Raw genomic sequence first — 22,534 nt, forward strand, 5'->3', positions numbered from 1 at the left:
TTCATCTTCGCACGGTCTCTGCTACCTCCTTTTCTGTCTCACTCCACTTCTGTAGCTCACATTTTCACCTATCTCTTTCAATTGGCTTAACAAGCACAGCCAATTCCATAACTCTGTGTGGGAAAGAATTGGGATGTCACAGAAAATAATTGCCCTCCCTTGAGGAGAAGGTTTGTGCAAAAATGCAGGAAGAGGAGAAACAAAATCGAAACAGCCCATGAAGCATCACTGCCAATAGAGCAGATTTAAGTTCATGGCTGATCTTGATCAGATGGGGCAATCTGCTGAGTCTGTTCACCACATATGTTTTATATTTTCTGTGTGGTCGAATCAGGATGGTAAACAACTGCTTCGGTGCTTTTTGGTGATAAGATCAAACTACAACATTGTGTTCTATCTTGTATCCAATTTGTACAGCTTTAAAGCTTGTTTGAGGCGCCAAGTAGGAATTTTAAAGGAGAAATTCCCTACTGTTGATGAGGTAATGCATTAAACACACTGAGTAGCAGTGTGTCTCTTTCTTCTTGTTAAAAAATAACAAAAAACTGGGTGGTTGTAATGAACATTGTTTGCTGCTGATGAGCATAGACTGCTAAAAGAAAAGTACAGGTACAGCACTCCATACAGGAAGTCTAGCTTCATCAACAGAAGAGCAGAGGATTACAGTGCTCACTGTTGCATCCGGAGGCCCTTTGCTCTTGAAAATGTGAAACTCACTCCTATCACTTGTTTACTGTTGGATGCATTATGGAGGTACTAAATCACTGAACTCTATGACATGTCTGGCTTGTGGGTTGGCAGTGCTGTGAGTTATGGGTCATGGTTCATGTCAGTTATTGACTGCACTGACTGATAACTCCTAGGAGGCATGAAGGGGAAGAAGTGGCAGAGTTATGGTGGTGTGATATGTCTGTGTGTAGGGGCTGTATTGATTTACCATCATTAAAGTACCAGTGAATATCGACATGTTTGCAACATAACTGTTTTTACTGTTTAGTGCAGTGTGACAAAAATATCGGAATAGCTTTTCTTGCTTTTAATACAGATCTAGTCAAAACTGGTAAATGCATTTGCAGTAGAAAATGCAGTGAATGCTGAAGCTGAAATGAGTTTCTGAAGCTGAACTGAAATTGCTGAAACGTCTGAGGAAATTCAGAAGAGGTGCAAAACTACGAAATTGAAAGATCATTTCTGAAGTAATGCTGAACATGGCTTAAAAAAACAGTTGAAATGCAGAACCTCCAAATTTGAAAGCCAAACCACTTATATGAAACAATATTGAATATGGCAGAACAAAATTCATAAATGCAGAATACAAACTTTGGAGCTGAAAGCTAAAGGATGTTGCTCAAAAATGCAAAATGGCAATATAAATGAACAGTAGAACCTTGTGAGTTGAAAGCTGAAGAAAGTTGAAAGCTGAAGAAAGTTGAAAGCTGAAGGAAATTGAAAGCTGGAGGAAATTGAAAGCTGAAGGAAATTGAAAACTGGAGGAAGCTGAAAGCTGGAGGAAGTTGAAAGCTGAAGGAAGTTGCTGAAGCTGTGCAAAAAGGCAGATAAAACCCCTATGTAGAATCCAACCTTGGTAGTTAAACGCTGAAGGAATTGTTGATAACAAACAGCTAAAACGTTTGTTTACTGACAAAAACTAATCTGAACCACTGACGTAATCTGAACATGACTGTGTCTCTGTGTTAGTTAAACTGGTATATACACAAATGTCAGATCAAAGCAGTTTTAATCAGTTTCCAGCTGTGTAAAGAGACACACAGGCAGTCACCATGGAAACAGCTTCACACTTGGGGGAGAAGCCTCTCCCATTCACAGATAATGGGTTTGACTTGTGCCAAACAAATGCTTGCCGTTTTTAGATTTTAAGAATCACCTGAAGGAGCTGAACACAGAAATGTGTTTTTTTTTAAATTTTTTTAAATCCAAAAGATAAGGACAAGGGAGCAAGTTAGAAAAAAAAAAAAGGAGACATCTGCTTATGCTCATACCTCTAACATTGCAGTCAATGGGGAGTTGGGCAGAGTTTCTACCACGTGGAGACTGATGGTTCAAAAACCTCAAGTCCGATTGTAATAATTCACATACTGGGTGAAAGCTAACCAAAATCCCTACAATTTGATGTATAAATTATGCTGGTAGAGTTAAATTGTGTGGGTGATTTGTCATATTACAGAGAAAAACTCCTGAAATTAATTCCAACCTGGTACACAAAAGTAAAATTAGCAGAACAAAAGTTGAATAATAGCTTAATTGTGCTTAAAGAGCTGAACATTTTGATATTTGAACGGTTTCAGTAGCACAAACGGTGTAGAAGTAGCAACAGGCTGAAAAATGACCAATCATTTCATTGACTCCCATGTTAAAAAAAAGCTGAATATTGAAAAAAAAGTATAAATGTTTATGCGGACCCTCGCGCGCTGCACGTCGGGGATCCAGCGGGTCGGTGCCGCCGGCTCCCCGACGTGCAGCAAGCGAGGGTCCGCATATTCCCCGTTGCAGTTTTAATTTTTTTCTCGATCTCGTTCCTTATTCTTTTTTCTTTTTTTTGCCGGCTTTAACATCTTCAAAAACTCATGAAAGTTGATGCCTGACGCACGTTTCGTGAGGTTTGGAGCATCGTTTGACCTTAAACATCAACTTATGTCACAACGAAACATCAAACTTAGCCGCATCGCCCTGGCTATACTATATACAAAAATTAATTTTGGGTCACTTTTTGGACGACCGTATGACTTTTTTTTTTTAATATTTCGGATGACATACAGTATGAATTTTTTAGCACTTTTTGGAATATGACTTTTTTCTGAACTGACATTCATGCCTCAAGTGGGGATCGAAACCAGTTACTGAGGCAACTGCTCTAACCATCTAACTAACTGCACCAGTCATACTACAGCATGTCTTCCGAAATATGAATAGCATAGCATACTATAGCATGTCAAATATGAAAAGAAAAGTCATACTACGTTGTCCAAATTATTTAAAAAAAGTCATACTATAGCATTCAATTTTGGGCAGTTTATAGCATGGGATTTTGGGGGATAAGTTTTCAAGAAGACGGCCTTTATTTTTTGTTATTGACTCTTATTTTTGTTTGAGTTTTTGTATTAGGATTTTGTTTTGTATTATTGTTTGGTATTAGTATGACTGCATTTACAATACAAACCCGAAACCGATAAACGCGCAACCGCGTGGCTGACACTGACACAGAGACTTCAGGGGAGGACAGAAAAGAGAGGCTGCGGTGTCGTCAGCTCCAGTTAGCTACTTGAAGTGGAGGAAGTGCGCGTTGTTTTCCGTTCGTCGTGATTATTATGTACAATTTGAAATTTCTGCGAGGGCGTTTCATCATTCATCATCATTTAGCAGCTGGTATTGACCCAAGCACTCTCTGTGGCCCTGTTTAACCCACGTGTTTGCCACCCACATTACAAACAAATGTCTACTGAAGAAATGCCATTTGAAAATGGAGAGGGATTTTCCACAATGCCAACAATGTATTCTTCTTGATGATGCAATGTGGCTGTAAACACACAAGCCAAATTACTGAGGTGTGCAGACAGAATGTGCGCAACAAATAAGAGAAATAGTGCACCAAATAATAGTAATATAAATGTGGCCATTTTTCAGGTGCCATCGCAGCTCATCTTAAGTACTCAGTTATTTGCTTTTGGGTGGAGTTGTTTAAAAGGTATACAGTAAAACAGATGAGAGATGACTTGTAGATGGATGTATAAGAATAACAGTCAGAGACGATGCACGTTAGTTTTTGCTCCTCAGCTGAAACTGTAGTGGACGAAACTGTAACTGAAACCGAAAATCAAGCGAGGTTCCTTGGAAATGCATCAGCACAAATCACTAATGGAGTCTGCTCAGGGATACTCAGTGCCAAGTGAAGACTATGAAAACCACCAATGCAGATGCTTTCATCTCCTGCCGCAAGTACCCGGCCTTGAAAACATTAAGTCCTCAGAGGAAAGGGAGGGGCGCTCTGCCATATCAAAAGGAGAGAGGAGCAGAAATCACATTTATTTAAACACATTTGTTGTGAACAAGTGTCAGCCTGAACATGCAAAGAACCAATCTACATTTTCTATTCATGCTGGCAGGCTCTCACTGTTAGCCCCCCCCCCCCCTCACACTCCCTGTTTCGTCTTGGTGTGTCTTGGCTGCTTACTCGACTGCATACTACGATGTGCTCAGTGACCTGGCACTTAGACCAAGAGAATGACACAGTGGGATCTGACAGTGTTTGGGCAGATGTATTCAGTGTGTAGGCCGAGATGTGTACAATGTGGATATATACACAGCAATTGTGTCAGTCTGTGAACTTGTTTGTCTTCATTTGAGTGTGCTTTATGTGCATATATAGGTGTGTGTGTGTGTGTGTGTGTGTGTGTGTGTGTGTGTGTGTGTGTGTGTGTGTGTGTGTGTGTGTGTGTGTGTGTGTGTGTGTGTGTGTGTGTGTGTGTGTGTGTGTGTGTGTGTGTCTGCGGGGTGTCTGCCTCAGCTCCTGTCATGTCAGTGAGGAGGTGGCACTGTACTGTGCAATAAGAGCAGTCAGCAGGACTGGCCATCTGGACACATGATGAGGAGCCTAGCCCAGACATCAGACTTAAAAAAAAAAAAAAAATCCCTCAGATCTCTAATTCTTTCAGCTGTCTGTCTACATATCACTCAACAATAATACACTGTATTCTAACCATGTCACTCTTTTTCTTCTCTTTGTTGTCTGTCTTTCAACATCTGTCTATGTATTTCTCTCTCTCTCTGAATCTCTCTCCCCACATCTCTCTTTCTCTTTCCACTCGTCTTCTCGTCCTATTTTCTTTCCCTGCAGTTTGCTGTTTTGTGGTCCACAAGAGGTGCCATGAATTAGTCACGTTCTGCTGCCCGGGGGCAGATAAGGGGCCCGACACAGATGTAAGTAACCCAAGCCCAGCTGTTGCCTGTGACATGTTTGTCGGTGGCGATTTGCCTTTTTCTTGTCATTAGACTGAAGTGTATACATCGTGACACCCGTCTGCAGCTGCACCAACCAGACCTGCTTTTTGTTACCGCTGCCACAATATGAAGCAGCAGTCTGTAGATGGTGAGAGGAAAACAGAAACTTTCTCTACTTCTGAAAAGCATCCCTTTCAGGCACCAGGCACTCCAAAGTGGCAATTACTTCAGTATTAGCATAATCAATGTGTAGATGGTTTAATGTGATAAACTCAGCACAACAACATACATCAATTTAGTAAAAAATATATTTAGTACAAGCTTTTTGTGTCTGTTCAGATGTGAAGATAAGAGCTTTACCCTTTTATTCTGTAAGAAAATATCCAAAGAAGGCTATTCAAATGTTAAATTCAGTAGGCTCGTGCTTGAATCACAGTGGCAGCAGGTGGCTAATTCAATTCATTCATTGCCAGTGTTCCAGTCGAGTCACTGGGCGTCACTTTTAATAAAAATGATTGAAGTATTCCACTCAGTGAGTCACTGTCCCCAACCCCTCTTGAAAAACGTAATAATGCTTCCCGCAATCAAAGTCAGTATTTTTCCTGCAAACAAAACATCTTAAAAAAAAAAAAGCAGTCTGTGACTTCCTAACAAACTGACAGTGACCTTTATTCTCAGAGGGGTTTTTAGAGCTTACAGTATAACGCATATAATTCCAGTTCATGCAGCATCGCTGACTTCAGAGGGAAGCCGACTGGCAGGCAATACCTCTGCCATTAACGATGACCTCATTTGGCCCGGAGACAGATGGGAAATGTAGGAGTGGGGGCTATAAACAACACACCTACATCTGTCTTGGCAAGGCCAAGCGATGCTCGCAGTGCTAGCAGCTGGTCGCCTGCAACTGTCTTAATGGATCGTGACTGAAAAGAGAAACTAGTCTCTACATAGAAAAAAGGCAGCATTTTAAGTATGCTGAGTAAATCTGCACTACTTGCAGATTTAAAATGCTGCCTTTTTTTTAATGACATTATTTGCTATTTAATGGTCATAATGTTGCAATCTTTAATTAGACTATTAAAAAATGATTTAATCTTGTATTACACGTCGAATTTGGTCTCCCGTTCGTCTCATCATCGGCTTCTAGCACCGACTGTGCCATCAACCACTGCTTGTCAGCTGAGTGTGAAACTTCATTTACATACCTGCTGGGCATTGGTAGCCTCTCGGTGTTCTAGCAGCATGCCCTGGCCTCTGTAACTGGAGATATGTCAGTGTGTTATTCAAGACCATCAATCCAGACTCTGTAAATAGAGCACTCCACCAATGACACGAAAGCCGTAACAGAATAAAATAGTCTGAGCTGGGGGGATGTTTTATTCAAGAGTAGTAAAGGAACTTCAGACCCATCATTAGCAGGACAGCTAACTTATAATGACCTTTGACATCGGTGTGTTTTTGTGACCTCAGTTAATTTTGTATTGCACCACCCATAAGCACACATTAATTCATTTTCATCTTAAACTGTTGATCGAATAGGAGTCTGACAAGTCTGTCCACCTGTTAAAGATTGGGCTGATGCATGCTTTGCACAGTATCCACATTGCAATAATTATGATTATGATACTAATTCAGGTTTGTAGAACTCTATCAACTCACCTCTAGTGAACTTGAACTGTTTTGCTTGACCTTGGTTAGGCTTTCCTTCAAAGCTACTTGACATTGTCACCTGTAAATACAATGTGAAACATACTGTATACTTACTCAACACACATTGATGCCTAAGATAAAGGGAAGTAATACATAGAAATCCCAACCAGCAAAAAGAGACTTGACAAAATTATACATATATATATATATACTAAATTATTGAGCCTTTTGTTAATGCAGGCTCTCAGCCGGGTTTTATGACTATAATTATGCAATTTATGTGAACACATGTCCATACCAAAATGCCTGAGTATACTTCCTTTTAATATACCTTCCTGTGCACTTACAGTAGCACTACTGTTGCCATGGGCAACCACACATATTACATTGCTTGCTGCCTCCCGGGTGTGCAGTCCAGGCAATAACTCCCTTGGCCAGCAAATATCCTGAAGATCTGCGGTTTCTAGGCTACCGGCATTTTATGACTCACTTCTGTGTTTTATAACTCCCCTACTGGAAGTAACAAAGCATTCACAATAACTCCCAACAAGAGCTACTCGATCATTTCAGCAGTAAAATCATTGCGAGCGGTTAGCCTTGGTTTGATGGGGCAAGATAACCATGAAAGCATTCTTCCTCTTCCTGTTGTTTTAGGGTCATGGGAGGCTGAAGAGGAAAAAAATAATCGACATGGGACAATTGCTCTGTGTCGCCATTCAAGTAATTTACCACCGCACAGACAATGTCGCTGTCTTTTAGAAAACTCAATCCATCGACCAGTTTTACAGGGATTGGAGCAGATGTCTGTTGGGTCAAAGGTTTGCTGGTCAGACCACAACACAATTACTTCCAGTTGTATACAATTAGTAGGTATTAGTATCACTTACCCATGCTAGTATCAGTAAGTTGAATCAAAACACTTAGTTTAACAAAATGTTTTTGTTTGACTGCTGGGTGTAATGTTACCAGCAGCTCGAGTAAGTTCGGTGCTTTACAGGACAACACCGTCAATAATGCAGGAGCTCTTGGTTTCACTACAGGGGCTCAGCAGATGAAACTGAGAAGTCTAATGTGCCTGCGTTTGTGTGGGTGTGTGACTGCTGCATCATTGATGTCCACTTAACCAGTGCAGGACATTGTGACCCGGGGCAAACTGCAAGTCTTTTTGGACTGAATTCCCCTCATTTTACACACACACACACACACCCACGCACACGCACACGCACACACACACACACACACACACACACACACACACACACACACACACACACACACACACACACACACACACACACACACACACACACACACACACACACACACACACACACACACACACACACACACACACACACACACACACACACACAAACGCAACTCGCACACAACCCACACACACGCATGCACAAACAATCACAATCATATTGAGCCCCTCAGGGCTGTTCAGTACACAGATAGCTGTGACAGAACAACGGAGTTAAGCAGCAGCACAGTGCCCTTTCTGTCTTGTTTGATTGTAAACAGACAGACTGACTTGACGGTGACAGCAGCCAGGCAGAGCTGAAACACAGATTTGAAAGGTAATGTACAGTTGCAATTTAAACGTTTGCTTTAAAATATGGTCAGATCCTCTTCTGAGTTACAATTATGAACACACATATTTAGACTAACTACATGTCAAGGATGCTGCATACAAATATGAATACATCGTGCCAAAGATAAAGTACAGTGGTGGTAGCATCATGATTTGGGGTTGCTTTGCTGCCTCTGGGCCTGAATGGACAGTTTGCCATCGCCAAAAGAAAAAGGAATTCCCAAATGTATCATGGTGCCCTCCAGGATAATTTTAGAGGTGTTGTCCAATAGTTAAAACTCAGTAGGTGTTGGCTGATGCAGCGGGGCAATGACATAAACATTTAAATCAGTCTGTTACGATATGGCTTCAAACAAAGAAAGTCTGTTTTTTGTGTGGCCCAGTCAGAACCCAGACCTTACCTCAGTAGAGATGCTGTGGAATGACCTTAAGAGGTTTGTTTCACACCAGACATCACCACAATAAGGCTGAGCTGAAGCATTTCTGTGAGGAAGAAAGGTTCAAAATTCCTTCTGGCACTTGTGCAGGTCTGATCCACAGACCTGTAGTTAAAGTTATTGTAGCCAAAGGAGGTTTGAACAGTTATCAATTCCAATAATACATTTATGTGTTCCACCAGAACTGGTAATGTGTTATTGTTTTGGTCAATGAAACACAAAGAAATAATATTTCATTATTAGCTACTACTCCTCGTAACTTGCCATTACAGTGTTTTCCACAATATGAGGTATCAAAAACACAAATTTACAATCACTCACTCATTGTAGTCATGAGGTGCGACCAAGCCTGAAGTTAATCTGAGAGTAACCTAATTTGAAAATGTAATGAGTAATGCTGCAGGCAGGAGTGATCCAATATTAAAAAGGGCAAATCACACAGGAGATGGCTTTGGCAGACTCCAGCAGGTCTGTGAGAAATAGGTGTTCTGGGTACAAGGGTTGCGACACGCACTGTCTCATTACAAGGATTCTGCTTGGGAATTGAAAACAAGATTAAGCTGGAGCAGAGCTAAATTACATCATCTGTGCCACAGGCATCTTGGGTTGTCACAGGCAATGGAGCCTTTCATCTGTATTTTTAGTCCATTTCCTTGGAGCAAGGGTCCTGGCCATCTCTGTTAGACATGTCTGTTCTGGCTGCCATTTCACCATTCAGCCAGTTACTGGTGCAAAGCAGTGAGAACAGTGGAGATTAAACCCCTCTTCTGAGAGCTGGGCAGTAGTGGCCTAAAGGTTAGAGAAGGTAGCTTCAGACTTTAACGTCTTGAGAATCTTTGTGAAAGTGAAAAAGCAACTCTTGTCCTTCCTTGTCAATGCTTCTGTGGTGCCCTTGAGCAAGGCCCTCAACCTCATCTGCTAATCAACTAAAGTGGAAACTGACAAGCTTCATTAATTTGTTGTTTAACTATCGAGAAAAGTGAAAGTAATTTCAAATCAAATATGAGTTAGAATGTGTACAAAATGAATGTTTAAACATTGAGAAGACAACCTTGTAGAAAGCCATTGTTCTTGTTTTAGAAACCTTTCAAAGGAAGAAAGAAAAGCTTCAAACTGAAGTAGAGACTTGCGATAAGGATGAGACCTTCCTGTTGCTGAACTATCAACGTAACTACATGAATAACCACTTTATTTTTTCTGTTTCTTCTGTTTGCCTGTCTAAACATGATAGACTGTGTGATGTAATGGCCTCTGTGTCAGTGTGCACACAAGTCAGCTTCCCACTCCTCACTGAACTGAATCCCAGCATATGCTTTTAGCACACGCCGCTGTGGCAGCCTTGGCAAACAAACACTGCTTCCAAGGAAATGTAGTCACAAAGAAACTTGATGCTGCATATTTGCACTTAGCGCACTGAATTTATTTTGGTGTGAGTTCTGACATGTCCTGTCAGCCCCGTCATCTTATACTGTTGTAGTAAAATGAGATTATTGTCGACTCAAGCACATAAGATGTGCACATAAAATCACACAGTGATAAGAGCCAGATAGGATTATTTCTTTGGCTGGTTATGTGAGAAGACACATAAAAGCAACTCAGGTCCTTCCACAAGGGATAGCAGAATGTATTCTACTCAGATAGTGTGTCTAATGAAGTTTGGCCTCTTTCACCACGCTGTGTTCATTGTCATAGATGAGCCCATCCTCCAGGATGTGTTTACAAATGCTTCTGTGATGTTATTTCCTTCTTACAGTGTGTGAAGTTTTTCATCTGAAACCTGCAGTTCAGTCTCCAGATGAGCAGTTAGAAAAGAGAACAAAAAAAGCATAAAAAATGTAAGGCTGCAGTGTCATTAAAATTTACTGGGAGACTTGGGACGAAACGAGAGAGGCAGCGTGAGGATTGGCTGAGTGTTGGAGAAAGCACAAGGCAAGTTCATCTCCACTCGATGTATGATGGTTTATTCCGAAGTTTCACCAGATTAAACAAATTGCTTCACGCTAGATTTGGTGATGTTGTGTATGCTAAAATGAAAACCAACGAAAAACGGTCCTAAAAACCCAAGGCAACCGAGCAGCCTTGCAGGTCTTCTGAAGTGCAAGTCTGCCTCTTGTCACTCCCATCCACGCCCACAGACCTCCCCTGGTGGAGGCTGCTGCCAGCAGGAGCCAAAACACTCCCTGATCTACGCTTCACTCCCTAGCGTATAACCCATATGTCTCAAACTGCCTGTGACACGATCCCGGCAGCCTGCTTAAGGGACTGACGGACTTGATGTTGGGAGGCTGGTGGGGTCCCTGTTCAATGACGACCAGTCCTGGTCCACCAGTCCGAACCTTAACCTCAGCGTGATGCGGCTGCTTCACACTGATAGTCGCTTCTGATGTCTGATATCTTTTATCTGAAGGGAGGTGGTTGTCCAGTGTCATGTCGACTGACAGATGACTCAATTTACCGACTTCCAGGGGCAGCCCGAGTTAAGACATTCACTATTTCTAATCATTATTTAAAGTGTTCCAACATGGAAATATGAACAATATAGGAGGGTTTTCTGAAGTGATTCTTACACAACAAACATTTGGAACAAAAATACAGCAAAGAAACAAATAAGAATTTAAATGTATGTCTGATGTGTAACCCAGTAGTAAAACAGCGCGGGTTATAGTATGTTTCCTTTGTTGTTGTCTATTTGCTAAACACAGTGTCAATCAGCCACTTCGTTCAGACGCAGTTCTCATTGGCTACATCAGGCAGTGCAGGTTTCTGATTGGAGGAGGAGGTTATGTCCCACCCCTCCAGGTAGCAGTCTGAGCGCAGAGAAGTGAAGAAGGCATTAACAGACGAGCGCGGCTCGAGTCAAAGCCCTACCTCTCTACGACTATTTTTTTTGTGTTGAACCAAAGAGCTCTCTTTTGAACTAAACTGACTTGACTGGACCTATCCGACTAAAAAACTGTTACGACCTCAACACAGAATCATCTTAAACGTTTGGATCCAAAGAACTCTGAACTTTTTGCACTAAAGAGACCATTTCCTTTCATCACCTGTGATATTGATAACAAGTTCATAAATGTTGTGTTTTCGAGCTGCTTTATTGCGAGTTATTGTTACTTTGAATGCACTAAGTGTTGCATATGTTGAAACCTAGAATGTGAGTGTAAGTAGTTGAATGTTTTATTGTTTGTTAAAGTTGATTACACATTGCAGTTCAACGTAACCCTACGGCTCCAGTTGATTATTGTGTCTGTTATCTCTTTACAAATGAATCTAGACGCTGGTCCGTAGCATATTGAGTCTTCTGTTTACCCCGTGTGGGTTACACATGCATAGGGCTGCTGAAATACTGTGACTGACTGTTAGGTCGGTTAGCATGCCAAAACCCCCATGCTCTATTCATGAACAATGCTCACATAATGTAGCTTTTCATACTTAAATAGAACAACGGTAACTCTGGTTTGGCTAGCTTGATGGAAAAGAATAGAACTGGAGGTAGAAATGTGTTGGAGCCAATCTAGTCTCCAGAGAACTCAGGTTAGAAACAATTCAGGCAGATTTTAGGAAAGAAAAGAAGTGGAGGGAGAGGGAAATGGAAAGGAGATATAATTTCCAGCAAAAAAGGCAGGCAGAACAACATGAAGCAATACATAAATGCCGAGGCCACTGCAGGATTTGATTTTAATATCTGTTTCATTTAATGCACTGCTGCATCCCCATCTGCTTGAAGATAAAGTTGGGCTTTATCTGTTTGAGGCTGATTTTGCCCAGGGTTTATTGTTTTATTAACAAAAATGTCTTAAGGCTATAGTAAATTGTCAGGAAAATGGACAGGATAGAGATTGCTAATTCATGAGAAATAATTTCCCCAGAATGTTAATTTTCTCATGCTGAGATTTAGCTGCTTTTGGTGATAATTTTTTTTCATAAAGTAGTTGATGTACGTTCACAACCACCATCTATCATAGCTAGATGTTTGTTGCTTATGCCTTGCAGTGTACTATTTATCTGATAAGACAGAGGCTCATAAAGTTTTGTCATCTCAGACCCTGAAGGACTTGAGTCTCGTGAGGGGGTGCAGTCTAATATGAACAGATATGTGGGCTTACAGAGGCCTTATCAAAACCTACTTCATCCACACTCGATTATGTGTAAATATTATCACATAAGTCCTTACGACACACATCGCTAGTTAATTTTGTTACTGAATACACAGGCATGTTGCTTTGAGTTCCCATGCTCCGAGACAAATGACAATAAACAATAGTAATATCAGTGGTTGTTATTCTGTCTGGGAAGTGTTGACAGAATCAGACTGTGGACCTTAATAGGTCTAGAATGGTCTCTCTCTAGAGAATTATGCATCACAAACACTGCATAGAGACACTGTAAAAGTTGGGTTCCTGCTTATTTGGCACAGCATGATGCTTTCGTGCAGTTCTTCTATTTCAGATTTAATAAAAAAAAAGCTGTTGTAATGTGACAAATGTGACTGTCTGTGTGTGTGTGTGTGTGTGTGTGTGTGTGTGCGCGCGTTGCTGTTCTGCCAAAGCTTCCCTAGATACCGGATACTGCTGCTAAGACTGATTTGTGTGATGGAAGTAACATTATTGTTAGCGATGTTTGCTAAATGCCCAAATGGTATAAGCCTCTTATATTCCCATTAGTGCATGCAGTGAATGGCTTGAATCTTATTCAGCATGAACAACGATTTATTTTAGCTTTGATTGAAAATTCAAAGGGGCAGACAGGGGGGGTCAAATATATTACAGTTTGACCTCCATAAAACAAGTCTAAAAGAAAAACTGAACATGTTTCTTTTACATATACCAGCACATGCAATATATTTTTTTTTATGTCTTGAGCAAGTTATAGTAAAGCCTCCGAGTCCAGAGGCAGTACAACTTTGACATAGTCACAGCTGGAATTAGGTAAATTCAGTGTGAAGCCAGAGAAGTGAGTTTAAACTGACATTTAGCTGACATTTCTAATATAGTATGACGTGTCCTGAGACAATGCCATGTTTTGGTGTCAATTGCAGTCATCAAAACTACTCACTGTAATTTGCCTTTTTGAGTGCCTTGAATGATCTTTTCCACATGTTAATCTGTGACATCAGATTACAATAATTTACCAAGTCTGTCACTGGATGAGCAATTGTGTACTTTTTGTACACACTACTGTCACAGTATGATTTATTTTGTTGTATTAAATCATTACAAGGTTTTCTAAACAATTTAACGGAATTCACTAAATCATGTATTTCTCAGCGTTTGTGATTAATATTTTGGATTTAACTGTATATTTTGTCCTAATGTTCATTAAAACCAGTAAACAAAAAAATGAAGTGAATAAGTATCATAAATAAAGAGATTTATGTCACTGTAACAACAAGAATAGATCTAAACCTATATACGGCTAGACAGTCTGTGAAATGCCAGAGGGCTTTTAATTTGAAGTAACAGCTTTTTAATTTGAAACATACAGAGGAAGTCACAGTATTTGGTCGACCAATAACGTGACCTTATCTGACAACCACACAGCACTAATTACGGTGTAACTTTACACTCACACACACACTCACTCATTCAGTAGTAACAGTGTGTTAATCGGGCCCTGCTGTTGCAGTCCAGCCAAAAAGTGGCACTCTGAGAACACACTGTATGTGGCAGGAGTGTAAATACAAAGTGAAGATGTTGATGGACATGCTTGCCAAATCATTCGCTCTGTGCAGCCGTGATGTCAATGAGATCAGATGGCATCATCTAGAATATGCTCACACCGACTCTGACTCTAAAGGGAGAACCACGCCAAACCTCTTTCCTCTGTCTTAAAAGGTTAAGATGAAACTGAAGTTTGATGTATATTTCTTTTATGATCACTTATTGAAACGTTTAAAAAAAAAAAAAAAAAAAATTATATACATTTTGTTATCAACCCATGAAGTGTGTGAAGTGAACTGGGACAGGTTATAGTAAATGGATATGAAAATTGAATGATGATCGTTTGTCACTTTTTCTCAGAAAGATGTCATGGATTCCAATATTATCAGTGTTGACTGATGGTTGATGTGATGGTTGAGAGTCCTGTGGGCTCCCTGCTAATATATTAATACTCTCTGGGATCCTAATAATCAGATCTCGGGTCTCTCTTGCTAATGGTTTGTGACGTGCCTGTCTAAAAAGAGGTTTGATCAGGTCTTTACTTGGAGGAGGCGATGCAGAAAGGATGTAAGTGCTATGCATTCCAGTGTGTGTGTGTGTACTGGTAATAATGGAAGTTAGTAGAAGGGTGGGTGCACTGGTAACTGCTGCATCACTTCCTGGTGAAACATTTCCTATTGTAGATGTATAAATTGGCTGTTGCAGCTTGAACCTTCATGGTCTCAACGGAATTTCTCTGAAATTCTTCTATGATAAAATCGGCTTAACCTTTTAACACCAAAGCAGTTTTCGCAGAACTATTTCAAAGACCCATGGTTGACAGTGAATACAAATTCTATTTCCCACACTCCACACCTACACTTTTTTTCACTCATACATACAGACTCACTGATTAAAAGCAACTTGTGTAAGGCTTCTGAAGGCACTTTATTCATGTATGTTTATCTGAGTGGTGAATTGAAGAGGCTGCTATTTCATCTAACATGTAGCTACTGTTTGGGATAAGTCAAACAAATAAATAGACAGTTTTTACAAAGCAAACATAAGGGGGAAGAGAGTGTTTGAAGGGTGGTTAAACTCCACTCAAAAATGTGTTTGGTACTTCTCTTGGCTGTTTAATCTTTACTATGCAGAATAAAGTATGTTCAGATTTTAATACTAGAAGACTGTTCACCAATTGAGTTCATTATTTCTGACTAAAGAAGGAGATTCTCTGTATTCTAAGGCAAATTTTATTTTTTAAAGCAAATCATTTTTAGGTATCCTCTAACGTGAAGATATAGAAAGTCTTTTTTTTTTTTTAAAAAGTCATTTAATTTTTTGGTTCAGATGCCGAGTGTAGCTCAAATATAGTAGCCAGAATCATTTAAATTCAAAATGTTATTTCAGACTCAGGGTCTTATTCAGGAGGCACAAGATTGCATTTATTCATGAAGGACATACATTTAGCCTTCGCAACTCCTCTCACCCACATACAAACCAATGCTTGGAATTTAAACATGTACAGTGTACTGTGCCTTGTTATCCCCCGCAAGACGGCCAGTTCTAAAAGTTATGTCGAAAGGGTTGACCAGTGTCTGAAATAAAATTTTCATCATCCACTTTTTGTTTGCACCTTTTGGACTTTAGAGATTTCCATGTGTTAGCCTTTATCTGGAGGGGCTGGCTTAGACCGTAGACTTGTTTAACTGCAGGCCTTGTTGAAAAGATGAAAGAGATCTTGTCTGATCCTTTGCGCTCATCGTAACATTCAAGCTTTTGTATATTGTTGTGGATGAATCTTTTTCATGGGGGATAATACACTGTCCAAGGCTTGCAGCAAAGTGAAGAATAAATTTAAAACCTTATCAGTCTCCATTACAATGTAAAACCTTAATTGCTAAATCTCTGCCCAATGCTGCCTCTCTCATGTGCATATTTTACACAGTGATAGCAAAGTGTGACCCAGAGGATCCCTACTATGCTTTTCCTAAATAGACATGAAAAAGTTAACGAGTTGGAGGGACATGTTGAATAAATATGCAATAAAATTGAACTGTGTTAACTCTTGCATTCAAAAAAAAAATGGATGCACTGTGTATGGTTACCATAATCTGGGTCTGTGACTGAGAGACTTTTTAAAAAGCACCTTCTGGCTTTGCGTCAGTATCATTTTTGAGTTCTAGCTTCCTTAGAATCAATGCCAATGTTTGTAGAGTTGCCATTTTGCCCTCAGGACATTCAGACAATATCAACCACTGAGGAGCCAGAAGCACTGCTCTGAGCTTGCACTTCAGTGGATATGTTTGCAGTTGAGTATCAGTTTGATTACTGCACACAACACAATTCAGAGGATATTGTACTGGGACTGACACATAATGACTTGTTTGACAGTTTAATTATAATTTGAAGAACCGAACACTGCACGGTGCAGGATTGTTCTCTCTTCTCTGATGTTTTCTTAACTGGAAGACTTCTTTCACTGCACCTATTGTATACCTGTAATGTACAAATGAAAGTAACAGCACCCAAGTCAAATAAAAAAGGTATTAAACTGACTTGAGTAAACACAAAATACAACACTTAATCAACAAATCTCCCCACGCTCTATATTAGTGACTGTGTATTTTAGGCACTCAGGATGCACTGGGCTTCTCCAGGCTGAATGTTCCCCATTTGTTCAATTTGTTGGGAAACAGCCAATTCCTGTCTCTTTGACCTCAAACGCACCCAAATGCATTCCATCAGTCCCTCTGAGGTTTGTTTACAGCAAGTATCTGGTATCCAGTCTTGCTCCAATCATGCCAAGTACATTACTAATGACCAGTGTATGGGAGAGTTGGAACTGCTCTTGACCCCAAATCAACTCAGTGTTACAGCTCCTGCCGGACGGGAGTTTATCCTCACTATTGCCCGCCAGCGTACTACAAAACCTACATCACCACAAGTCTTTCATATCAATATTTAGAACTATAGCTTCCACTGATATTGAATGTTTTGTCCTATTGATGTCCAATTGCATTTATATTTCCCCAAAAATACCATGTGGTTTTGCAGTTATGGCCTATCTTCCATGATTTTGCGTAATCTCACTGTGCCATGAAAATCAATTTTCAGGAACTTCACACCATTGTGAGATTGATACTCCATCATTTTTAAACATTAAGTTAGTTTATATGACAAATTAGAACTGTGGAGTAAACAACATATATGGGATGTGCCTGACACCATCACTGCATTGAGGCCAAATTGATGTGGTGGCATAAAGGCGGAAGGCATGGTTTATTTAAGAACCTGTCAAGCAGACAGGCATGCCATAATCGTCCTCCATGTAAGCGCACACGAAACCAGAATAGAAGCCAGAGAGGGCCTGAAGTCTAAACTTGACCTCATGTATGAGTTAAAGCTTAAACCTGAACCAGCAGTAGGTCTGAAGCTCGACGCCAGAAATAGAACGATACAAGTTACAGATAGGTCAAGCTGCCTCTCTCCTTCTCCCTCTGCATCTCAAGAGACTTGGAGTTCTCTGTAGTTTTGTATGTTACGTATTGCAGGAAAATATCTACAGGTACATGAATTGCATGAAAACAAAAAAACAAATATTTACTGTAATGTCATCTTTTGCAGTGCAGCCAATGCATTTGCAGTCTATTGTGCAGTGTGGAAGCGAGGGAGCTGCTGAAATTATTTGAGGCAATTCAGTGTTGGACATACACAAGGTACATTTTCCATCTTACACTGACCTCATTAGTGATCCAACTGTATAGCGTTGGTTTTAATTCGAGTTTACTGAATTAAGTTTAGTATTCCTTGGGGGATGATAATCCATTCAAGCCATGGCTTTGTTTATCCCATGTTGACAGCAGGGACATTGGAAGAAACACTGACTCACTAACTAACCATTCATCATCATCATCATCATCATTATTCTTATTGTTGATTACTGATTCTCCTTTGATTTTTGATTGCATCATTAAAGGTTCAGTGTTTAGGATTTAGGGGGATCTGTTTGCAGAATATTTACCTGATTAAGTTTTCATTAGGGTAAACTCACCTAAAACTAAAAATCTTTGGATTATTGTAACCTTAGATTGAGACCCTCATATCTACATGGGGAGCGGGTCCTCCACCATACAGCCTGCCATGTTCCACCGCCACGTTTTTTTTTACAATAGTCTAGAATGGAAAAACCAAACACGGGTTCTAGAGAGGGCCTTTCACGTTATTTGCAAATTGCATGCTTCGAAGGGAAGAGCGAGAGGAGGGATGTTCAGTTGGTTGCAACCTGTATCTTCACCCCTAGTTGCCTCTAAATCTGACTCACTGCTTCTTTATAAAACTGTTAGTGCTAATAACTGTTTAATATCAGGTATGTGTCAGATATGTAGCAAATATTTACTTGGATATCTGCCCCTAAAATACAGTTACAAATAGGTCTTTCAAGCATTTCTGTCCTTGTCTACATCGTAATTATTCCCCGAAAGAAACTTATTTTCAGCCGAACCTGAGGGTGACTCTTGTTTCCAGAAATATGTGGTGTGCATCTTCCACACAATTTCCATATTAGGTTAGAGATCCCTGTTTTAGTAGCACCTGACTTTGCACATAAAGTTTCTTTCACAATAGCCATCACCGTATGTTTGCTGAACTACTGATGTTGTGCACTGCTAAAGTGTAAAGAAGCCAACTTTATTATTTCTGCACTCCATAATTAAACCTCCAAAATCACAAAGAAACTCACACACAACTGCACACCCTAAATTGGTCGCAGACAAAAGATAACTTTTATTGAGTTTTCTGCGATGCAAACCACAGAGCAAAGTCCACAGAAAGCAGAGTTGAACAACCAAGCTGCTGCCCCTTTCAGCTGGCTCATTACAGTGAAAAAAAGACTCTGCCAAGACTTTGGTTATTAGATAACTTTTTGGAACACATCTTGTGAAGTTCTTTTAATTATTAAGTACCTGACAGATGGCCTGTGTCTGATAAACCAATTTATTCTGGCTTTTGACGTTTGCAACATGACCAAATGAACCATCAGGTCTATATTTCTTTTTCCTTTTTTTCTACCTGTTACCACGCAGGAGAAATGGTTGGCATCGATAAGGAGGTAGTGAACAGTGGAATCATCTTCCAGCCGATGTAACAGCTGTGACAGCGTCCCTTTTCCTCCCCCGACCTTGTGGATGTCACACAAAGAAGGTGTGCATAGCTGTACTAATGAGCCAGCATCTGCAAATGACCATGTAGCCCATGCTTAAAATCAATAGCTGGCGAAGAAAGGGTTAAGACGCTCTTCTTTGATGAAGCCATATGTTTCTGAAGAGGAGAGATTTAAAGAAAACTTAGCTGTATAATTTTTTATTTTGTTAGTTTTATTCACTTGTGGAGTTCTCCTCACAGAACTTCAGCGATTCACTGCTGAAATGACTGTGTGCTTTGTGGGAAAAGATATTGGATTTGAATGAATGTTGTCTTAAACCTTACATCAAAGTCATTTCTGGTTGTGAAGACCATTAACTTCAAAGATAAGAGTTTTTAAATTAATTCAGTACTGAAATTGAGCGTAAATAACTATTTTGTTGTTCAACAGAGATGATTGACAATGGGGGGAATTTTGTCATTTGTTGTTTAACCATCTGTACTGTAGTTATTAATACAGTTCATGAAAAGTTAATTCCTGTGTTGTGCCTCTTTACTGACTTTCAATTCCTGAGCTCCTGCGGTCCTACTTCTTTCTGATACTGGTCCACATCACCCTTCTAATCTTTAAGCGTAACCAGAGTTACAAACACATCGCTGCAGCATTCGTGTGTGTGTGGGGGGGGCTGCATCAAGTGGGGGCTTAGTTTCCTCCTGCTGTGAAAAGGTATGGAAGAGAGTTCGTTCAACGTGCTCTCAGGCCTCACACCTGTGAACTGCAAGCAGTCTGTCTCTGGTGTTTTTCTATAAAAAAAATGAGATTTCTTACATTTTTCAAAACACTTTTTGCAGCAACTGTCTTTTAACTTGTCAAATCAGTCATAGTTTAGTGGCTGATTCTTCTTGAATTGTAATTTGAAGAAAAAAACCTCGGCTGCAAGATGTGACTGGTCATTCAGGATTTAGTGCACGTAACTACTACCAAATAATTAACTAAAAGCCATTTTTGTAAAAAAGTTCTCAGCTTTACTCCTATTTTCTTTCTGGTTAAATCTGATTTTACTTTGGTGACAATTACTTCAACTTGTACACGGATAACTGTTATTAATTAAAGTGGAATGAATCTGATTAAATTGAAGTAGAATAAAAATTGTTTGACAATTAAGTGTTTCAGATGCAGTATTTTTTTTCAGATAATAAATTTGCACTTAAGTATTAAGTGTTTGTGCTGAGTTGACTTGTTTTTAATATTAATACTTAATAATAAACAATAAAAACTGCCAAATGTGTGCAGGTACAGACTTCTAGGACTCTTAATGGCAGTAAGTGAGGAAAATGGATATTTGATGCTTGTGTCTCCATAAGACTTGACGCTGTGGATGATTTTTGTGTCCTTGAAAAGTTGTCTTAAAGTTCTGTATAAAAATGTGCATTATATATTTGAGCCCATCCCAGGGTAGATCTCTGAGGTACGCCACGAGACACCTTAGTTGTTGTTTTTTTCTCACTAAGACTCAGAGATATTTGCTGTTAAATGAACAGAAGACATCCAAAATAGGCGTTGGATCAAAAAACTGTAAGAGAAAAAAACGAATATTCTGCTTGATGGGATAATATCTCTGTAATTTAATGAAACATATTTTTGCAGCAGGCTGTCAGGCATACTTTAAATGTTAAATAAACATGCTCCTGAATGAGTGAAGGGTGTGACAGATCACTTTACATATTGTCAGGCTTGTCAATAAAAATTGTTGGAACAACAGCATAAAAGACCAATACTACTAGAACAGCACTGCTAAAGGAATCATTCATTTATAACCTGTCAGACAGGCAACTCGAGCCCTTACGCTGGTTAAAAAAGCCAGCTATAATTTCTAGCTTGACTAGCAGACAGATGTGTAAGCACATAGCACATGGCAAGGAAAACCCCCTGTGAGCTGTGGCGGCAACCTGCCCTCCCTCTCAGCACTCAGCAGCTTAGTGAAAGGCCAAGAGGAATCAGGGTGGTGATTTATCTGCTAAAAATAGTAACCCTGCCCAACCTTAACACCTCATGTCTGGATAAATGACATCTCTATTTTGTTCTCTTCAAAACCTCTCCTCACCTTCGTGACCACCGACTTGTACTTCTATATGTGCAGGCCAGGACAGGGATATTGACTAGAAACAATGCATTAGCAAAGTGTGGTGATGAGGTGAGTGTAATGACTGCATGACACAGTTTTGCAAATACAATAGGGTTTCATAAGAGGAGAGGTGATTAACACGGTGTTAAATATAATTAAAAATTGAAGAGCTACAGTGTTATAGCAGTGACAGAATTAGGTGACACAGTGACATAGACTGCGCTGCCTGATTCAACCCATTAATTGTGTCCTTCAGGCCTTGTGGATGGGCTTTGACAATGACAATGGTTACAGGAGCTTGCGCAGAGTGCCATTAGTGAAATTTGACAGGACTCGCGAATTACCCAAAATAGCTCAGTTCAAAACCTATTGCTTCCATAATGTAAATACATATATGTAAGTATAATCAGCATGTATTTAATTGTAGGCTGTAGACCAGGGGTCTCTAATGCATCGCTCACGAGCTACCAGTAGCTGATTACCCTGTTCTGAGTGAATCGCAGAAGGTTCCAACAAGATGCAGGGGTTCCTATGGCTACATAGACCCAGGTATATTGATGGCCACCCAAGTATATTTGGTGAACCATTTCCATTTTTTAACCTGTCCGAGAGAACGACCTATCAACGTGACTGATTAACGAGTGGACAATCTGTCTTCGCTGTCCTTCACCTTTGTCTGCTCTGCACCATGTTACTGTCGCGGACAGGGGACAGGCAGAGTTAAGCTCCTCTCTACATGAAACACACAGAGATCAGAGGACAAAAACTACTAGAGCAACCGGCAATGCACTTGCAAAATGCAGCAGAGACCGACACACTGAGCTGGAAAAAAAAAAAGGTGCTCGTAAATTAGGTAAACAACATAAATACAGTATTTTTGGCTGGACCACAACAGGGGGCTAGAACTATAAAGCGAGTGTCTGTCACTGAGTGAGTAAGAGATCAAAGTTACACCGCTGGTCAGCTGAATGCTGCGACTTTCTAAATTAA

The 22,534-nt window shown here is 40.1% G+C and overlaps 1 protein-coding gene across 7 annotated transcripts in view; it reads left to right on the forward strand.

Annotated features, from left to right (window-relative positions):
- LOC138629992 (protein kinase C alpha type-like) overlaps positions 1-22,534 on the forward strand; it is a 138,030-nt gene that overhangs the window by 42,658 nt on the left and 72,838 nt on the right. For all 7 annotated transcript variants that reach the window (XM_069714065.1, XM_069714064.1, XM_069714070.1 and 4 more), the window contains exon 3: positions 4,853-4,935. In XM_069714065.1, coding sequence (XP_069570166.1) covers positions 4,853-4,935 — 83 coding nt within the window. The remainder of the gene's footprint in view (positions 1-4,852; positions 4,936-22,534) is intronic.

The sequence above is a fragment of the Brachyistius frenatus genome, unplaced genomic scaffold (assembly GCF_029030835.1).
Source record: "Brachyistius frenatus isolate BFR_SWC_R1_liver_20210118 unplaced genomic scaffold, ASM2903083v1 Contig_125, whole genome shotgun sequence".
In the NCBI taxonomy this organism is placed as follows: domain Eukaryota; kingdom Metazoa; phylum Chordata; class Actinopteri; family Embiotocidae; genus Brachyistius; species Brachyistius frenatus.